This window comes from Amphiura filiformis, chromosome 12 (genome assembly GCF_039555335.1).
Source record: "Amphiura filiformis chromosome 12, Afil_fr2py, whole genome shotgun sequence".
Taxonomy (NCBI): Eukaryota; Metazoa; Echinodermata; class Ophiuroidea; order Amphilepidida; family Amphiuridae; genus Amphiura; species Amphiura filiformis.
In genome coordinates, this window is record NC_092639.1 from 48001855 (window position 1) to 48023620 (window position 21766).

Genomic DNA, 21766 nt, shown 5'->3' on the forward strand with positions numbered 1-21766 from the left:
TTCTTGAAGTCTTTGCACCTTCATGTTAGGTGGATGAAAAGATTACAAGGCTAGTTTTGCTCTTTTTGGCCTTCAGAAAGTTCGTCATAATCATACATAAAGGCCATCAAGCTATCTGAATCTGTTGTCAAAAACTGTAATTGATCTAGCTAGTTTTCAGAGGCCAGCTCCCTGAATCGGAATCAAACAGCTCAATACAATCCCATCCCCTGTTATATGAGTTATTCCACTTGAAATCCATACACCCCCTATGGAAGACATGACTTTAATCTCCTGTACAGGGAGTATGAATTTCAAATGGGGTTACCTGAATAACACTCTAAACTAAACCCCATTAACCGACAACCTTTCTTAGGAAGAAACACACAGATAGTGACACTGAATACTCACTGTCTTGTTGGTCTTCAGGAGGTTCCTCATGGCCTTCATACCCTACATTGGCATGGATCTCAATACACAGATAGTGACACTGAATACTTACTGTCTTGTTGGTCTTCAGGAGGTTCCTCAAGGCCTTCATACCCTACATTGGCATGGATCTCAACACACAGATAGTGACACTGAATACTCACTGTCTTGTTGGTCTTCAGGAGGTTCCTCATGGCCTTCATACCCTACATTGGCATGGATCTCAATACACAGATAGTGACACTGAATACTTACTGTCTTGTTGGTCTTCAGGAGGTTCCTCAAGGCCTTCATACCCTACATTGGCATGGATCTCAACACGCAGATAGTGACACTGAATACTTACTGTCTTGTTGGTCTTCAGGAGGTTCCTCAAGGCCTTCATACCCTACATTGGCATGGATCTCAACACACAGATAGTGATACTGAATACTTACTGTCTTGTTGGTCTTCAGGAGGTTCCTCAAGGCCTTCATACCCTACATTGGCATGGATCTCAACACAGAGAGTGATACTGAATACTTGCTGTCTTATTGGTCTTCAGGAGGTTCCTCAAGGCCTTCATACCCTACATTGGCATGGATCTCAATACACAGATAGTGACACTGAATACTTACTGTCGTGTTGGTCTTAAGGAGGTTCCTCATGGCCTTCATACCCTACATTGGCATGGATCTCAACACACAGATAGTGACACTGAATACTTACTGTCTTGTTGGTCTTCAGGAGGTTCCTCAAGGCCTTCACACCCTACATTGGCATGGATCTCAATACACAGATAGTGACACTGAATACTTACTGTCGTGTTGGTCTTAAGGAGGTTCCTCATGGCCTTCATACCCTACATTGGCATGGATCTCAACACACAGAAAGTGACACTGAATACTTACTGTCTTGTTGGTCTTCAGGAGGTTCCTCAAGGCCTTCATACCCTACATTGGCATGGATCTCAACACCTAATATTAAGGCTACTTTGGTAAGGATACACTGGAGTTGACGTATACCTATGAGAGAATGAGAAGAATAAGGAATAAAGTTAATATGGGTTTAAGTAGTACTCATCGATTTCAGCCATTACCTCTATTGTTTGTTATGAGGTCAAAGGTAGTTTGATGATACAGAGTTACAGTTAAAGGTAGTTTGATGAAACAGGGTCAAAGGTATTTGATGATACTGGGTCAAATGATACAGGGTCAAAATTAGTTTCATGAAACAGGTCAAAGGTACTTTAATGATACTTCGCAAGTCTATGCTTTATAAAAATCGTAATTCAATCCCTAAATCTAAAAGAGTAAACAGTATTTCACAGTAAGACATGTACACATAGTAATCACATAGTTTAGTTATCTTAGTACAGTTATAGTTTCAGTTTTGACTATGAATTATGAAGATAACATTACAAGACTGAACCAAAAACCAAATTTAAGCTTTCAAAATGAAATCATCGTTTGGTTTCAAGTTCATGAGCACAAGAGAAGGAAATCCCCACATTCAAAAGTGTATTGCATAATCCATCACTTATCAGCCACATCACATTTCAGTATTCTCAAATACTTCTTATATAGACCTTCTTTTAGTTTGCAGATCAATTGTTTGTATGGAAGAGCAGCTTCTCTACAAAGTCAGTGTAGCATCAAGCCCTGCAACAGTCCTACCCTGGGTTAAGATTTTTGTTTGGGTCTCCGAGAAGGGGGAGATGATGTGAGCTGGATTTCAAAAATTTAGACATTTTGATAAAACATGGCTACCAGGGAAAATTCCATTTCTAATTCTATTTTTCAATTACGTTTTTCACATGCAAGCTGATTTTTGTGACTTTTGCTCTAAATTTGGAACTTCGCAATACTTCCAAGTTTGCAACTGAACATTTTATCATTTGCGCTCAGACAAATAAACATTGCTGTGGAATGGATATATGCATTACACAAAACCTGACTACTCACAAGGTTACTTTGTGTAACCTTTGTCTTCCCACTCATATACAAATTATAAATTGATGAATTTTGCATCTGTAAATACAAATAACTGTATTTACAGACATCTTGCATAATGAATGTCTAGCTTGGAGACTGGTATTTCCTATGACATGAATATCTTATATCATGATGAGTGAGAGACAAGGTTGAGGGATTTTGTAAACTCTTTAAAGGTCACCTGCACTCTGACAGTTTTCTTTTTTTTAACTAAATATTTTGATAGATATTGCTTTGAGAATTTGTTAGTAAATTTGGCGGATTTTCAAATACACCACCTGCAGTTATGTACATTGCAGTCTTGAAGTTTTTGAGTTACGCAAAAAAATATACATTTTGATCATATCTCTCGAACCACACAACATGTTGATTTGAGTGCAGTATTTTAAGTCTTCAAAACAAGATCAACTGTTTACTTTCCAAACTGTGAAATTTGATAAAGATCCTGAAAATGTTCAAATGAAATGGCTAACCGCTCGGTGCCACCTTAACAGAACTTGAAACGCAGGATTTACCATACAGTATATGACTGCGATAGCTTTCACATTTGGAATTAAGCTACAGATCAAAATTGGTTACATTTTGAAATATTATTAGTGACTTGTCAGTGATTTCATAGCTGTCAAAGAACAAAACTGATATGTTTCAAAATAGTCAAGTCTATCTTTTCAGTTTTATGTAATGTATCTATTACACAAACAAGAAGCTCCTTTATTCAGCAAAAGCAATAGTTGTAATATGAATCTTGACACAGGATTGAATATGGCAATCAAGGAAATATAATTGGTAATATACATGTACAGACAAATATAAACCATGTTGTAAGGACTGACTGCAATTATCATATGGTCAGAATAAAATAAATTTTAATGTTTTACATTGGGAGTTGGCTTCTGAAGCAGAGTATGAGGGGTCTCTGTTAAATTCCAACACTTGCTGGGGAAAGAACATTATTAACTAAATTATAATTTGGTAACATTTAGTCCTTAGGTGATTTAAATTACCCTCCCTGTACATGTAGCTTGTTTGTAATCAGGTCAGTTTCCAAAAGAGTAGGATGTTAATCCTTGACTATCCTAATCTGTCCAGGGGTGTATTTCACTATCACTTGTACGACACAGCAGAAGTCTGTATGGTCTTTTGTACTGAGAATACACACTAAATATTATTTATAGGACTTATTGCATTGTAAATGATAGAGAAATGCACTATTAAAATATGGTGCTGTTTAGATCTTTAAAAAGTTTTGTACTGACATTATCTACACACATGAAATGAGGTGATTATGGAAGCAGGTTTATGATGCATAAATGCAAGATGGTAGTAAGTGTATGATAATAACAAAACACTTGCAATCTTCTTGCTTTCAACCAGCCAATTGGGTTCACAAGCAAATTTATAATCTTTCCCCTAACCTGAACCTAATTCATTTGCTAAACCTTCTCTTTTCCCTATTCCAAACTACAAAACCTAGTCCCAAATCCTTATGCATTGTGGAAGTGGAGCTTCTTGAAGTCTGTTATGATTCTGAATCCTCCTATAAAAAGGAGCACTTTGGTAAGATTGTCATATCACATACATTCAATCATGCCATGTTAAAAAGGAGAATGTACTCAAGAGTGTGATATATCTATCAGGACTTTATTATGCACAGCCCTCCTCTACAAGCCAAATGTCACTGAGCTATTTTCATGTAACAATACACTTTTTATTGTGCATAATAAGGTAGAAGGTGAGAACATAATCATATCTTCAATTTCATAAGTGTCAATAAGGAGTGCATTTAAATGATTTGTGACTATGTGCACCCCGAAGGTAGACTCAACCCAGATACCCAGTAATACATGCACAACGATGTGTTGGCTTAATTGCACTGAAGAAGTGAAAGTCTAATGTTAGGTTGTCATGGGGCTATACAGCTGAACCTTGCTCATACAAAAAACCTGTAGGAATTTATTCCATATGTTGTTACTGATCCAGAAAGTGAAACTTTGTACTGTCATCAAAAAGTGAATAGCACCAGCTCAAATAGTGCTTTCAGATTTTTTTTTTCATTTCTATGGCCAGAAATGAGAACTGCTTCTAATTTTAGCCTTGTTCAGACAGGCTTAGAGTTAAGTTTGTTCTAGGCTAACACTAAGCTGCTTCTGAGCTTAGTGTTAGTGCCCGTCTGAACAAGTATCATGTTAACAAAATTACACAAAGCAATCGCTGCAGCTAACACAGAAAATGTTGGAGTTAACGTCCATGATGAAGGCCCGTGTGGACAAGCATAGTGTTAACTGATGACCTCGCACTACCTCCTTGTTACGCTCACACAGAGGTAAGCTCCCATCTGAACAAACTCACCCCCACCAGTTCCAGTAAAAATTGGAAAGGACAAGGTAATCAATGACCTACAAGACCACCTTAAAAGTTGAGGCTTGCAAAAGGGTTAACTTCACACTTTCTACCAGAATTATAATATCTATATTGACATGAAGAACAGAACTCAAATGCTCCTGAAATCAGGTCTTCTTATCGTCACCCTGCTACGATAATTGCTAAAGTCATTTTAAGTCATTTTGAGAACAAAGTACAAAATATGGTTCAAGCATCAATTACGTAATCGCCCTAATTATTTCTGATTATTCCTTTTAATTTGTCTCATTATCATTGTTCTGGTGCAAAGATTGGTGAATAAATATGTTTAAATGCATGATTGAACCATATTTTGTACTTTGTTCTCAAAATTATAAAAAATGACTTAAGGCAATTATCATAGCAGGGTGACATTATGCTTCCAGATCTTCCAAGCTGGCAAATAATAAGCATTGCTGCTGTCATTAATGCCTGTAGCTAAAACTTACTTATATGATCAATGGCTCCAGCACAAAATTTGCCAAAAAACTTCTTGGCCCCAAGGTTGCGTAGATCATTGATAAGGAATGGCCACAGATGAAGGACATTGTTTCGGGAGAAGCTGTCACGCTTTTCTACGATGACGGTCTTGGCTCCCAGGAAAGCGCACTCTATGGCCACTCGTAGACCACATGGACCTGATCCAACGACTAGTACCTGTAAAAAGGAAGCGTGGAGAAAGAGGGAGAGAAAACATATTTTAGCACATTAATAATGTGTGTAGGGGTGCATATTGCACATCATATTTGTTTTTGTCAAGAATTCAGTCACCACTAATCATTTGGAACATCTGAAGCTGATGTCACTGAATTCAAGCAATCTTTCCAGATAAAGAACCCATTTTACCCATTTCAATCAGTGGTAAAGAACTGTTGAAACAATGTTGTTGAGGAATGGCTCAAAAAAACAAAAAACCTCTTTTCCTCTTGATCAATGATTATAATGCATTGTAAAATTTTCAGTTCACCTAAAAGGAACTTGTACTAAACATTGATTGGTGATCGAAAGGGAAATATCTAACATTATCATGTACTATGATTGTATGTAGCTAAGTTTCTTAATGTGATTACGGCTCTAGACAGAATTACCACAAACAAAAACGCAGAGCTAAATAGATCAAAAGATGTTCAAACTAATTTCGAATGCAAATATATACAAGTATACAATTTACATAAATATTTATAACTGTCAAAATAATATGCAAATGAAAAATAAATCCATTTACATACATGTACAGTAACTTTTTTAAATCCGCAAATTGTTTGCTGGTATAGACATAAATAATGAAACAAAAAATCTGAAACTGAAGCTTCAATTATTTGAAGCATCAAACTTGTTATTGAATGTATAACACAAGAAAATGATTGATGATGGTAATACACATGTATAATACATCAACTTCCCATATTATAAATTTTTTAAATAAATATACATCCATTTGCCAAGTCATTATTAATTGAAATATCTGTCCCCTTTACATATTAAATTGATTGGAGTACCTGAAGCTGGCTCCTCTTTTAATTATCAAACCCATATTTTACGTCTGTCGCAAGAAATCTTTCCATATATCTTCTCATAATTTTTATCTCACTGCTCATTTGGCTGTTGTAGTTCAAATCCATACACCCCCTATGGAAGACATGACCTTAATCGTACACACAGAGAGTATGAATTTACAGGGAATGGGTGATTCCATTTGAAATCTACACCCCTTGTGTGGGTGAAAAAGGTCATGTCTTCCATAGGGGGTGTATGGGTTTTAAGCGGAACAGCCCATTCCGATATTAAACAGAACATGCCTATAGCAGTTTCATCTCTTCAGCTTTGCATAAATTGCCCTCCTTAGAACAGCTGTTCTGGCGATTGCAAACCAGCTGACAAAAATCTAGAAACACCCCCACTCTATTTTTTATTTTTTACTGATCAATTGTGAAAAACTTTTATGATTTATAAGATTCATTGTTTACATCACAAATTACCAGCTAAGACAAGATTCACTATCCATCTTAGTTGTTGGCAATGTTCTACACCTCTTGCTACTTGATATTTTAAATATTCATAATTTGCCGAGGAAGTTCTATCGCATTTCCACCTGAGCCGCGACGTGACTTCAGGGTGTTTATCACCAAATCCGTACAACTTGAAAATTGAAATCCAGATATTGCTGCGCAGCTAAACCGGATTAATATGAATAAGCCCTCGCAAGATTTGCTCTCAATTTTGACTGACATGGTAATAATACGTTCCCGATCACAACGATCTTACCGAAAATTTGATTATTCCGATTTTTATACGGGAGCGTAACACCGGCATTTATATAATGCGGTGTATCAGTATCACGACAGAGTAACATCCGAATATAATGACACTACAGAAAATAAACAAATTAAACATACGATGCACTGTAGTAATCAGTTTAAAATAGATATAGTTTCCACTGGCCTCGTTTCAAATTGAATTAACAGTGTGCTGGACTATTTATCAACTGAAGGGAAACCTTTGTAAGTCTGTTTGAGAATAGTGCGCGCCAAAAATGTTTCTGCCGGCATTTCCTTTTTCTCCATGAGTAAATGTTTAACCTTCAAGCTTCTTATATCCATAATTGCATGCGCGTTTCTTCTTTGTTCAATGAGACACACTCAAAGAAACCTAGATATTTTAAGATATATCTTGTACTCCAGAGAATTAAATTTGTGATAATTTCTTTAAAAATCGTCATGGGGAAAGATTTTTTGTTGGCTTTTTAAAATATGCCCTTAGACCTCTGAAAATAGACCCTTTTCATTGCCAATGTAATTTTGATATGAGTAGACCATGTTCAGATGCTTTCGCTCTATAAACATGATTAATTGGCTCCCAAAGATCCCTGAATGTTACCAAAACAGAGCTCTGAAAGACCATTGACTTAGATAATTTCAGCTCTAGAAGACCCATAAATTGCTCATTCATCATATTTCTGGGTTTTTTTTCAGGCGATTTTCAACCAGAAAGCCAAGAAAGACCCGCTATTTTAACTGTTCGCAAAGTTCTCCAAAAGACCCCATTTACTTGTTCACAGCTTCACCCCCTTTTACTGTACTCTTATCAGCTCTCAAGACCCATCTCCTCATAATTCTGAGGAGCATACCCACCAAAAATGTATGATGTGCCATGCCCCCTTCCCAACCAAGCTACTCTGGCTCTTACCCTTGTATTTGCACATGCTTTGCCCTTCTTATATTCCTTTCGCATAGCCCGCTTGTCTATCTTGGTCCATAGAGCCTTGGCCTTCCATGACGTAACCTTTGTCTTCAGGTGATGGTAAAAGTTACGATCAGTCGATGGTTTCAGCTCCAAATGTTCGCATAGTTCATGGAATGTGAGAAGGATGTTGCGAAATGTGCCGGCCTGAACGAACTGGTCGAAGAGGTCAGAGGCTATGTCACGGCCCGCCGGTACATGCTCCCCTGCCTTCTCCCTCATGGTGAGGGGTCGGTGGTCTGCTTCTTGTAATCTTGATTCTCAGTTCTGCAATGATAAAAATATAAAAACAACTGTTTAATTTATAATGAAGAATATTTTATTGAGAAATTTATGAGTGTTCTGACTGTTCTCTGCATAAATAAGTGCAGTTTACATTTAAGGGGCGAAATCTACATGAGTATTTTACATCTAAGTGACAATAATTTCTGCAACAGAATTAACTCCATTTAGGATGTGATTAGGAGATGCTTGGATAGCACTTCCATATGCCCCCCGCCCCTCCGGATTGCAATGCCCAACGCTGTCCGAACGAGCAGAGGAGCGTACCACTGACATCGAGGTGCCAAATGGTTCTTGTGGATAGGGTAGTGGCCAGAGCTACTAGTACTAGAGCTTACTTCTCAAGTGTGTCAATAATTTGGGACATCATACCTGAAGATGTATCAACTTTTACTATTCAGTAATGTACAATGTATCAGAAAGTGTACCCTTCAGTTTCAAAATATAGGCCTAGTTTGCAAGGAACATGGGCTACATTGTCAATTTTAAAATCTACCTTTAATAAGTCTGATTACCACTTTTAAATTGAAGAGACCTTTAACATACTATAGTAATCATTACATAGCGGAAGTATGCATGTTCCATCAAGTCCTGATCCTCTCTTGCTATGATGAGATGCACAGAACTGGTTTTATCATCAAAGCACTCTATTGTCAAACTTTCTCAAGTGTTCACCACACCACAGCTTTTCAAATCCTGCACGTCTGTCTACATTTGTGGGAAGCAGCGCCAAGCTGGCAATGTTTTCTTAACTCCGCAGTGGCCTGCATTTGGACTATGGAATTCATAAGAACTCAATATATTATGATCATCCATACATATCGGCTGGTGTTTATTTTCATTGCACTACTACAAGATTCAGCATTGAATTTATATTAAGATTTCAAAATTTAGGGGGTTAGTGCAAAAAGGCCACATAGGCAATAGCTGCCAGATGTCAATACCTGTAGATGTGCACATTAAAGAATGCAGAAATTCGTCAAATGTCTATAGGGCAGCTATTGCAGATAGGGCCTTCTTTATACACAAATCCCTTGAAAACATGTTCCGCAAAAAGCTTTTAAGGTTAAACATTATCACTGAATCAAAACATGTTTGTACCATTTTTAATCCATCACACTCGAATAAATTCAATAAATAAAATGGATTTTCTTCAAAGAAAAAGTGTTATATAGTTTTTTAATAAGGGAAATTCTAGATACCAACCCCTGAATCCTGATCAGTATGCCAAGTATTCAAGTTTGTTCGGCTTATAAATAGCGAAAATTATTCTGTAGGCCTATTTGTTACTGCGCACAGCCCACATCAATAAAGTCCCAACTCACACTCGCATTAATTTACATATAGCGTGAGCCAGTTACGCAATACGCAACACTCAACTGGGCCCAACTACATGCACACCATTTTATATCAATATTTCGCCAATTATAATCCGAACAAACTTTAGATAAGGCACATTTCCTTATTAGTATATCTAGCGCAAGGTTGTTCTTGGTTGCATAGCAGAGATGGGTATTTAGTATTTACATGTTACTCAGGGCTATTTGCTACTCAAAACAGAACTACTCTTATCATATAGCTGGGCAATATAAATTGGCTACTGGCAATTTGTCAGGACTATAATTTGCTTTTCAAATTCATGCCATACCACTGGTTAGGGAATGAAAGATTTTTATCTACACGATGAGGAAATTTATGATTCACAAATAGACATAGTTATTCAAGTAATCAAACGCCTAACCTATGGAATACAATTGTTACCATTTCTCTTTATAACCATTGTTTGAAGTTGCATAAACTTTGGAGCATGCGTATTCTTGGAAACAGCCATTTTATGACAAAATTAGATTGGGAGGGCGTGTTGTATTTTAACACGCACACGCTCTTCAACTTAAAATGTTATTATTATGAAGATAATCATAGGTGGCACCTGCTGGAGAAATTTGAGCTGTTTTAATACATGACTACAATTTGACTTTGACATCCATTTGAATATTTCATGCAATGCTGTCATTGAAATGAACAGGGTCAATGCACTTTTATTCTGTGTACATATTTCAATGGAGGGCTTCCTGAAATCATGATAAAAGGTGCCACAATCAAACAACAAATGTTTAAATGCCCAAATTTCTTGTGACAGTGCCACCTATGATTCCCAATGTATCTTCATTGTTACGCCATTTAAAAATTTTCAATTGGAAGACAGTGTTCAAGTTATTGCAGAGCTAGAATTAGAGCAGCGTTGGATACCCAAGTTCATTGTTTATTTCTTCCATAGTTTGTGCGCTAAGCATACACAAGACAGAAGTGATAAACAATCACACTGATTGGCTGATCAGCGGTCTTGACAAGACGGTCGACTCATTTGTCGTCGGCGCACTTTTATGCGATCGCCGATCACCAGCGTGCACCCTGATCATGGAAATACTACAAAAATTGCTTTAATGTACACATGACAAAAGTAAAGGAACAAAAATTCATTATTCATGGATCAAATCTGCTGAGTGATCCATTGTTAATATCAAAAGAGACTCAAGTATAAATAAATTCAGCCTACAAGTACAAGTATAGACTTATTTATGTGTAAAATGAGCACCACAATCTAATTTGTAACTATTCGGTATATGCCGAGCTGTTCTCATCAAATAAACACTCAGTAATAATAGAATGGAATTGAATAGGCTATATCCATGATCAACTGAGAGGCAAATCCTAGCCTACTCGCTACTCAGCCAGCTAGAGCAGTGATCAATATGATCTATCTCTCCACATAGGCAAGTCTAATTAACATTCATGATGCCGCATACTAACTCACAGAAAATGATTGTGAATTTATTCATTCATCGCAAATATGTCTCCTTTATGATCTATATTGGAAGCGAGGGACAAGCATGACTGGAAAGATGAGTGAAGGCCATGAAGCTACTTCCTCAGGAATTGGAGTATTCAGATGGAAAATTAATCTATTTCCAGAATGCAAACATCCAACTGTATTATACATTTTTCTAAATTGTTTTCTTAGTCCTCTGATCAAATTTGTATTTTTATAAATATGCATATTTCACCTTGTAAAAAGTAAGGTAAGGGAGGCAAACCTGTAAACAGTGAATGGAGTGCCCATCTCCCTTCCGTTGGCGATTGAGCCAGACTACTCCCAAGTATTGTTGCTGTGGGGGGATCGCTGCATCTCCTCCACAGGGAGTCTGTTACCTTACCAGCATTAAAGAATACCGGTACCCATTTATTCACCTGGGTGGAGAGGAGTATAACTAAAGACCGAATTAAAAAGACTAGTTTGTGTATGACGTCCTGTCAACCAAACCAAAAATGCCGTACTGCGCAGGCCAGTAACCAATCAGGCCGCGCCTTTGCCCTGACGTCAGACGTAGTCTTTTTAATTCGGTCTTCAATTATAACTGAGGCAAAGCACCTTACTGGCACAACATGTATAGCCATGGCCGGGCTCGAACCCACAATCTCGTGATCATGAGGCCTTTGCTCTACCGCTGGACTATGAATGCCCACCCTGAGGTCCTGGGTTTGATTCAATGCTGCGATATTTTGTCCATTTCATTGGCACTTGCAGAACTAGTCATCAGTAAATAAAGGTGCACTAACGGTCAGATTGGGGGACAATATTTGGACTCTATCCATAGGCATAAACACACTGCCAATTCATTGGGAGGGGTCGAGGGGGATTTTTTTTACCAGAGGAAGCATCCCGATTGAAAGGGTTAAAACCTCCTGTACCCCTTTCCCTGGCACTCTGTTCAAACATGGACAAATATACATGAATATAGCATTTGTTCAGTGCCGAGGGGACCGTGACAGGCCCTCTCTGACATTACAAAATCTTGCAGCTCACACTGCGTGATCAAAGGCTGCTTCGCAGCCCAGCTTCGCGGTCATGTGCTCGTCCCTTAGGTACTGAAACCAGTTCTAACTTGGATATATAAATAAATCCATGATACTTCTAATGAAAAGAATGACTGTTTGAAACATACATTTGAGTTTGACATTGAAAGCCCTACAATGCCATGTAATTAATGCCTGGCATTCCACATGAAAGGTAGACATTAATTTTGGAGACAAATACCAATTACTTGCGACAACCTAGTATCCCAATGTTGGTTCAATTGAATATCCTTTTATTGCCAGCCAGGAGCAACTTTCTTATGTATGTCACACGTATATCTGAGGCCACCAAATACTTGACACCAAGATGCACAAGAGAGCTGTGGAAAATTTAGTGAAGGAGAGAGAGAGATGCCTTCGGTGACAAACTGCGCTGGCAAGAAATACACCTTGAATATTGGGCAGCCGGCATTTAGCAGGTTTCGCTATCAATGCGTATACCTATTATGGCAGTTTTGATTGCACATCCTGACACTTATATTGAAAGAATAATCAATATCTTGCTTGGAGATGATACGTGAATTAATGATATTCATATATTCTTATGAAATTGATGATATTTGTTATCATTTTAGGTAGTTCATAAAAGATTCAATATATAAGCTACACATATATGTAAGCTTACAGAATATCTTACTTACTGAAGTTTTTATAGAAAACATATGGCACATACCATAATATGGTATTCCTGTTAACCAAAACAGATATTACTCCATGCAAGACAACCATTTATTTTGATAATCAACAACTCGGTACAACAGCAATCCATTTGTTTCAGAATACTCCAAACAGGAAACCAACTACATATCACAGTATAAGTGTAATATAGGCCTATATCTCTTTTTAACGTATCTCGATAAAGTATCCAACATTTAAAAAATATCTTTGCTCACAACAGTTACCACGTCAGAATCACTAAGCAACAAAATTGCCACGGTTTGAAAAGTCATTACCAGACGTGACCATCAGTCAAGTCTGACTAGCCGCAGCCAGTGGATAAACATAACAACAACACATCGATACCTTATTTTCTAGATGCTATTCTTGTTCAACTCATCCAACCTCTAGTGAACTCTTCCGCAAATATATTCCCACTGAGCAGAAAGCATCAACATTTGCTTACCAAAAGTGATGTGTAATTGTGTACACACAAACCAACTCTGAATCTTTACTCTGTCAATATGAGTACTCCTCAATAAAGACATCTACATTTATACCACTCACACAAAAGAAAACAATTACCTTGTTCTATACAAATTGCTGAAAATCTTAACACCAATTCATTTCAACCTTTTACCAAAATCTACTTATTGTGGTTTTCATTGTTAGTTCTATAATACAATTCAGCCTATTATAAATCACATAATGCTCCTGGTTTTTGATAGAGGAAGATATAAAATGTTATTTCTATAGATAATAATGATAATTTAATTCAAATCTGAGCTACAAGTGAATTGATTTCAGTATTGATCCTTGAATCCTCCACCTGTGGTCTTCACACAGTAACCTCTGTGTCACTCTGGTCATGTTGTGTTTTTTTTCAATCTTTTGCTCTCTCATCTTCTTTTCTTCCCTCCCTTCATTCCTTTTGAAGAGACCCCTGTGTCACTCTGGTCATGTTATGTTTTCTTTTCAATCTTATGATCTCATCTTCTTCTTTTCTTCCCTCCCTTCATTTCTTCCTTCAACCCTTCCTTGAATCCTCCACCTGTGTCTTCACCCAGCACCGTGTGTCACTCTGGTCATGTTATGTTTTCTTTTCAATCTTTTGCTCTCATCTTCTTTTCTTCCCTCCCTTTATTTCTTCCTTCAATCCCCCACCTGTGTCTTCACACAGTAACCCCTGTGTCACTCTGGTCATGAATATGCTTTCTTTTCAATCTTTTGCTCTCATCTTCTTCTTTCCCTTCTTATAGTTTTCCTTCATAGCTCCCTTGAATCCTTCCGTGAAGCTTCTACCTGCAGTCTCACATAGTAACCCCTGTGACACTCTGATCATGCATTGTATCCTTATTGCTTGCCATCTTCTTTGCACTTCCTTCCTTTCTTATAGTTTTTCCCTTCGTAGTTTCCTTCACTTCTTCAATTGCACAACACACAATACCACATTCATCCTTCCTTCACATTATTCCATGAATTTGGAGTAATTGACCGGAGTATTTATTAAAGCACAATCAAAAGTGTAATACTGTTGAAGTACAATCAAATTGTAAATTACATAAGATTTAACCAAAAAAGTAACCTAGAATAAGTGTATACATGAAAGAAAGTTTTTTCAATATTTTTTTTCAATACTTACAAAATCTTCTATGACAAACACAACATCCGGTCAAAATCAAAGCAAATTTCTCAAAAATTTCTCAACAATAGTTGCATTGTACATCTAGCCAGCACAAAGGCCATTGTGGGTTAACTTTCAAAGAATGAATAAAACTATTACACTGCACAAATTGTTAATTAAGAAAACAATACTCATTCTTACCACACAAACAAATAAAGTTTTCAAGGGCCATCGGCCACCGTGGACATATTGCATGGGAGCAAGGGAAAACGTACCAAATAAGAAGTTCTGTTCTTCTGTGCCAATATTATTTGTTGTGTAATTCATCAGAAACTAAATAGTACATGTACATTAAGTAGTAGTAGTACAATTGTTTGTGATATCAAGTGACCTTCACAAAATACACTATGCTTTTAAAAAAACACACTAAAAATAACTCGAGAGCCACTTAATGTAAAGGTTTTATTGAAGTAGTTCAGGAGTGGATCCCAATTTAAAGTTGCTTCTTTAAATCAACATTGCCAAGTTATAAAACTTTTAGAATGTGTATATTTTAGGTAATATTTATTCAAGAGTGTTTGCTAAGGTGGGGTTGAACAAAGTCAACAGTGAACAAGTCTACATAGTCCAGAGATACCACAATCAGCATCTAGTAAATGCCTGCCAAGGAAATTTCTGTGAGAACAAGGGGAAATAATTGCAACACATTCTCGTCTCTTGTTCTGAGATCATGTTAAATACGACATGAACAAGAAAAAATCATGTGTTTGTGAAACATTCAATACGGTTTCTACTCAGAACGTCACCATGTTTCTCCCAGTAAAGACCACCTCAAACTGCACCCAATCTGTTTCTACTGGAACTGTAACCATGTATTACAATGCATCACCCACCATTACCCGCCAGCCCTTTCCTCAGTAGAAACATGTTGCTAAACTCAAGATTCCCACCTCTACAGTACTGCAAGTGAAACATTGAAATTCATTAAATTCCATAACCACCATTTTGATAGAAATTCTATATTTTTCTTCGAACAAGAATCTGGCAAAATGCCACTGGGTTGAGCATGACATCAAACCATGCATACATATAATTATGCATATACAGTAAGCAAAAGAATTAAGGTGCCAGTTATATTCACCCCCAAAATGGCAGCAAATTATTAGGCTTATTGCAGAGGATTGTATGAATAAAAAAAAATTCTTCAGTAAATTCACCTTGTATATATCTATATGCAGGATGTGACAATTCTTATCCTTTTCAATTTGCTTGTGGGAATGATATTCAAATCTAATGAAGTATGACAAAATTAAACCCCTGAAAATAACATAATCCTCATGTAAAAGGGAGACAACACACAGATTACAGTGATTTACATGTAATCTACTGTGTAGGGGCCTACATGTAATATGCAATGATGTAATCAGAATGAAACATGGAAGCTTCCCATTACCAGGCAACCAACATGATGACAAACAAACAGCAAAGTTCAACAATTAATGATATGACACAATGCGTGTCTGTCTCAGACTGATTATTAAAGATCAGATAGCCCACAAAACAGATCAAACAAATATCAAGTTTTGTAACAATAATTTCTGGTCTCAACGAAATTCTGACCATACATGTAGATCTAGACCCACCAAAGATGTGACCACTTAAACTGGTAATATTTGTAAACATCCCATTATTTCATCAAACTTGACAGCAGAAGAATGCTAGCTACCTGTTCCAACTTGGTCACAAAATGTCAACTATATGGACCCACAAAAGATCATATTGACCGCTTACATGTCAGTACTGTTTAAACATTCTCTTATTTTATCCAACTTGACAGTAGTAGAATGCTGCCTGTTCTGTCTAGGTGTTTGTACCAACTTCGTCACAACCTGTGGTCACAAAGTAAACCTGACCAAGTGACCATACATGCAGACTTATTTTAAAGAAAGATCCAATTCTTCTTCTTCTTCTTCGTTAATACTGCTTTTAACCTTCCCTTGACGAGATAACACAAGCCGGGGCAATTGACCACTTACATGCCAGTACTGTTTGTAAACATTCCATTATTTTATCCAACTTGACAGCAGTAGAATGCTAGCTACCTGTTCTATCAGGGTGCCTGTACCAAATTGGTCACAACCTGTGGTCACAAAGTAAACCTGACCAAGTGACTTCAAAGAAAGATCAGATTGACCATTTACATGCCAGTAATATTTGTAAACATTCCATTATTTTTATCCAACTTGACAGCAATAGAATGCATGCTACCTGTCCTGACTGTATACCAACTTAAATACCACACAAAGTAAAACACTGCCCTTGTGTTTGGGGAAGCTTTGAATGTCAAGGACACTCTTTGTGTTACTCAATAAAACCTAACCACTTGAAAAGATCCAAGTTCAACTTGACACTTCAAAATGCCCTGTCTGGGGCAAGAACAATAGAACATGTCAACATGAATAGACATGTGTACTGTACATGCATGGGTATAACATGCAGAAATTGAACACAAATTCGCACATATACCATTGCATGAATGGAATTCATACTCATTGTATCCATGGTATGATGTATTATAAAAACTCCCCCCCCCCTCCTTCATGGTGAAGAAGATACAATGTATCATAAACATGTAAACACTAGGCAATTCACCAGCGAGTGTTAGCCTACATGTAATCCAATTATCACTACGTCAACTGGATCATGCTTTTGAGTTACATGTATGCACCACGACTGAAATGATCGTAATACAAAGTCTATGGCATGTACTATCATTATCAATTCCAAAAGATGCGTGATCCTGTTACCAGAGAGTTACTAACCATTTCGCTGGCGAAAACAGGTACAGGTCTCTTGATTACATGTAGGCTACATCAAACTTGTCACATCCCACACAAAAATTGTTCTTAAGACATCTTACCTGTCCAACTAAATGTAGCTGATCAAGTCAAGTACAACTCTGTCCCTCATAAATGTACAATACAGACCTAAAATGTTTTATTGTCACCATACTTACAGAATATCGCCAAATCACACGATCTTGACATCATACATGTATGTCGAAACCCAACAACCCAACAATGATATGTAAACGATTTAAAATCCCACCACTTCTTTATGGCTATTAAACACCCACCATGCAAATTTCACACATGTATACCAGTTCAACATCCAACTGGTGGCAACAATGTATTGTTAGTCATCAGCAGCAGTCTGTTCCATTCTTTGTACTGAACTCAGGTCATATAAACAATTACCAAAACCAAAATGTGGAGGAAGGAAAAGGGAAATCTTGCTTGCTTCGTTGGCCCGCTGGACTACTTCTACTGAATACATGTAGCCATATTCAGACAGGCATGAACCTTCAAGGGGTTCTACTTCCCAATGTAGAAACTAAACCTCACCATGCAGGGCTAGGTGTCGACTACAGAAGACAAGTACCAGATTTTCTTTCAAAATTCAAAAAATATCATTTTCATGACCATATTTGGAATCAGCATGAAAAATGCATTAAAATGAATACAAACAAGCCTAGTATTGGTTCAGTGGTTCTTGATATTTTGAGAAAATATCTCAAACTTGGGACTTTTCAGTTAAAGCCTATGGCCAGTACGCAACACATAAAAAAAATTCCAAGTCACTCTTGAGTTGCGTCCACAGAAACCCTTGAGCCAGTTACAAATATTATGTGAGTATGTGTGTAAATTGTAGAAAGAGAAATCAACAAATCTCTATGCACAACCCCCAAGTGAAGCCCTCAAACATGTCCCACTCCCCATGGCAACTTCCCAAGGAATGGCAACTTCCCAAATTTTCTCTCAGTCCTCTTGGAGGGTCAACAAATCCTCTAAATATCTAGGGGTTTTGAGGTGAGTAAAACCTTCCAAGTTTCTTTTATAGTGTCAAACCTCTTAGTGCGTCCACATGGACAAAATCCCTCACTGTACCTTCGAAGGGTTACGATCCTCTGAGTTACCTCTGAGTGTTTGTGTTCGATGTGCACACCACTAAATACAAAGTGTCCTTGGTGTGGTATACTAGTGTGGACTCCGGTATTGTGATGCCATTTCCTGCGTTGCGTTCTGGTATATTGGATACAAAACCAATATTTTCACTTATGATATTATAGAAGGTTGTGTCAACATGAAACTTCCAAGAATGTTTTGATGCAATTTGACCTAAATAAGAAGTGCGGATTAGCAAACGAAGGGAAGATTACTAATGGCAATACTGTCTTTAAATAAATTGCACAATTTTATTCATTGTTATGTTTTGACGAATCCAAGTGTGTGAAAATATTGGACCCAACACATAATAATGATAAAATTGGATGCTTTATGCCCAATATTTATTGGTCTCGCTATGAGTATATGTTAAAACTCATAGCTCGACCAATAAATATGGGGTCAATCGATCCAATTTTATATCAAATGAGTGCATATTTTTAGCAATGAGTCTTCTTATTCTTAAAAATTACAAAATTTTACAAACTCTTAAGACTTATTTTGCAAGAGTCAAGAACCTTTTAAACTGTCCGATTTGACATGTTTGGTGCTGTTTACAGCCTGAACAGGAAGTGGGGTTCTGATTGAATCACATCATCATCACATCAGCATCTTGTTCACCAAACAAGCTGCGCAGGACAAGCGGTCAGTCAGTGCCAAAGGTCTTTGCAAAATAGTGGAACACAAGTACATGTATAATAACAAATATAAGTATCTTTTGTTTAATGTAAATGTGTTTTTTCGTTCAAATTTCCATCTCCAATATGCCAGTTCCCGATCTTTTCTCCCCTCCAATTTGATGCAACAGAAATCGATCACCAGCAATTATCATCAAATTTGCTTTGAACATTCTACCCTTGTACCTGTACTAACTCTACCTTGATACTGGATGATATTCAGTTACAAATTAAAAGTGACACAGACAATCCATTAACATTTTATGTCAACTGGAACATCCAGAATAAGGGTTATTTGCACTAAAAAGTACAAGATGTCTATGATAAGTAGGAGGAATGAGTGTGATGGGTTGGCAGGTTCAAACTCTGTCTGAGACTGATAAGGGATGAAATAAAAACTGGACAGCCGGTTGACCGGCGGTTGAACCGCTCTCCATTGTTTAGAACAATAGAAACCGGAGCCAACCGGACGGAACCGGCAGTCGACCAGCGGTTGAGTTTTGATTTCATCCCTAAAGCTCTGTTCTTCTTATTCCTTCATGTAATTTTACACGAAATTAGGGTTAGGGTTAGGGTTAAGGTTAGGGTTAGTTTAGGTTTAGGATTAGGGTTAGGATTAGGGTTAGGGTTAGGATTAGGGTTATGATTATGATTAGGCTTAGGGTTAGGGTTAGGATTAGGGTTAGAGTTAGGATTAGATTACACGAAATAATTACATGAAGGATCGACCTACTTTCAACATTGCTGAAATGATCAAACTGAATTCACTTGCCTGCCTTACCCTACTCAAATGTACAGTAATATTTCTGATGTAGTCTACCACATGTTCTATATAAAGGTATATTTTCTGAAGTATTGTGCTAAAAGAATTAACACCAAACTAATTTGCATTTGTCCAATATCAATAAACTTGCTAGCAGAAAGCATGAATGGTGTTTACCATGTTGACTGGTTGTTGTTGTTTATACAGCGGGAAAGTGTGTAAACTTGTACACATACCACTAATTTTATGAATTGTAGTTTTACTTTTCAACAACTTTAATTGTAATATACTGCATTTTAAGATAAACATCACAGCGACCTATTAGGATACAAGTATGCAAAGTTGGTTGTGATTCAATAATTCAATATGATCAGTTTAGTTGCCAGCAACAAATCTCTTTAGAAACAGATTTATGAAACAAACAAAACTGAAAGAAAGGACCACAATAAATCAAAATTACCGCAAATATTCCAATTCAATAGCTCAATTGGACCATTCATATTATGATGAATTGTAACTTTAACAAGGCAAACTTTTTTCCTTGACTGAAACAAATTAACACCACTACCTCTTGAAGGTATTTTAGTTAATAAAATTCATTTGATTTTATAAATAAAACTTAATACTTTAAAAACAAAAAATTAATTAATAATAATTATTCATATTTTAGACAGTAAAGGTGAGTTTCTATTTACCGGTATAAATTATGTACATATTGACTGCATGCGTTTCCATAATAAGTGAGTTGTACCTTCAGAAGGCAAGTATGCATACATGTACATATATGTACATTTTGTACACCAATGTTGATTTGTGTAATTTCATATTTTATGCACCTACGTGTGGGTGTGTGTACTAAGCACTCCACTATTACACACCAATCAGGGAAGAGGGAGATTCCCGTTTTACCAACAGATCATGATGAGAAATTATTCTAATACCTTTTCTTCAATGTACATCTGATCATTAAGCTGGTCTCTACCAGCTTAATGATCTGCTTCATCTCTACCAGCTTCATGATCTAGTCTGGAAAGCACATAATTATGAGTTGCCATTTTGTCTGCATCCTATTTTTGCACTATTTGGGACATTGTCAGTTACGGTTCTCTTTTGGGCTTGGATTGAGTCTAGTAAAGATGAAAATACATACAAATTACACATCACCTTATATTGCAAGTGTGTATTGGTGACTGACTGTGATGGTTCAGTTAAAATATAAAGTACTATTCTGATTACGAACACCTGTGTGATATGTATTGACATAAAATGGCTTATTGATATTATCATATTAAAATCATCTGCCAGAGTTTATGCAAGGCTCACAATACAATGTACATAGGCTAAATGTACATGTATATTACACTGCACTTAGTATTTTAGAGATACCCATTCAAAATGTTGAAATATGTTGCACATTTTTTTTTAAAGCAATTATCATTAATTAGAATTTTTTAGTGGATACACTGTATTGTAGTATTACATGTAGTACTTATATGCCTGTGGGTGTGTGTGTGGGCAGGGGGGTGGTAGGGGTATGTAGGGTGGGTGTACACATTTTGGAAATCTTGGATACATTTTTTTTTAAAAGCGCGTTGATTTTAGCGCGCTACTCACAGGCACAACGCCTAGACGTTGATCCACAAGCCTCAGCACACTTGCAGTGTGTTAGCAGTGAATTGTGCGGACACCAAAAACCACACCCATTCAACAACAAAAAAAGACACCCTAAAATCTATAAAAAATAAACACACATATATATACAAATAGAGTAGCATTATACACTCAGACACAAAACACACAAATAAAAATGTGCATACATTGGA

At 36.9% G+C, this 21766-nt stretch overlaps 1 protein-coding gene across 15 annotated transcripts in view; it reads right to left on the bottom strand.

The window, feature by feature from the left end:
• Nucleotides 1-21766, bottom strand: part of LOC140166315 (uncharacterized) — a 122931-nt gene that overhangs the window by 69982 nt on the left and 31183 nt on the right. For 12 of the 15 annotated variants that reach the window (XM_072189747.1, XM_072189741.1, XM_072189745.1 and 9 more), the window contains exons 2-4: nt 7968-8288; nt 5231-5438; nt 1299-1412 (exon numbers count right to left, since the gene is read on the bottom strand). In XM_072189747.1, coding sequence (XP_072045848.1) covers nt 1299-1412; nt 5231-5438; nt 7968-8243 — 598 coding nt within the window. In that variant the 5' untranslated portion in view covers nt 8244-8288. Of the gene's footprint in view, nt 1-1298; nt 1413-5230; nt 5439-7967; nt 8289-17419; nt 17454-17515; nt 17738-21766 lie in introns of those variants that run through there. The other 3 variants (XM_072189736.1, XM_072189733.1, XM_072189737.1) reach the window with 3 other exon arrangements.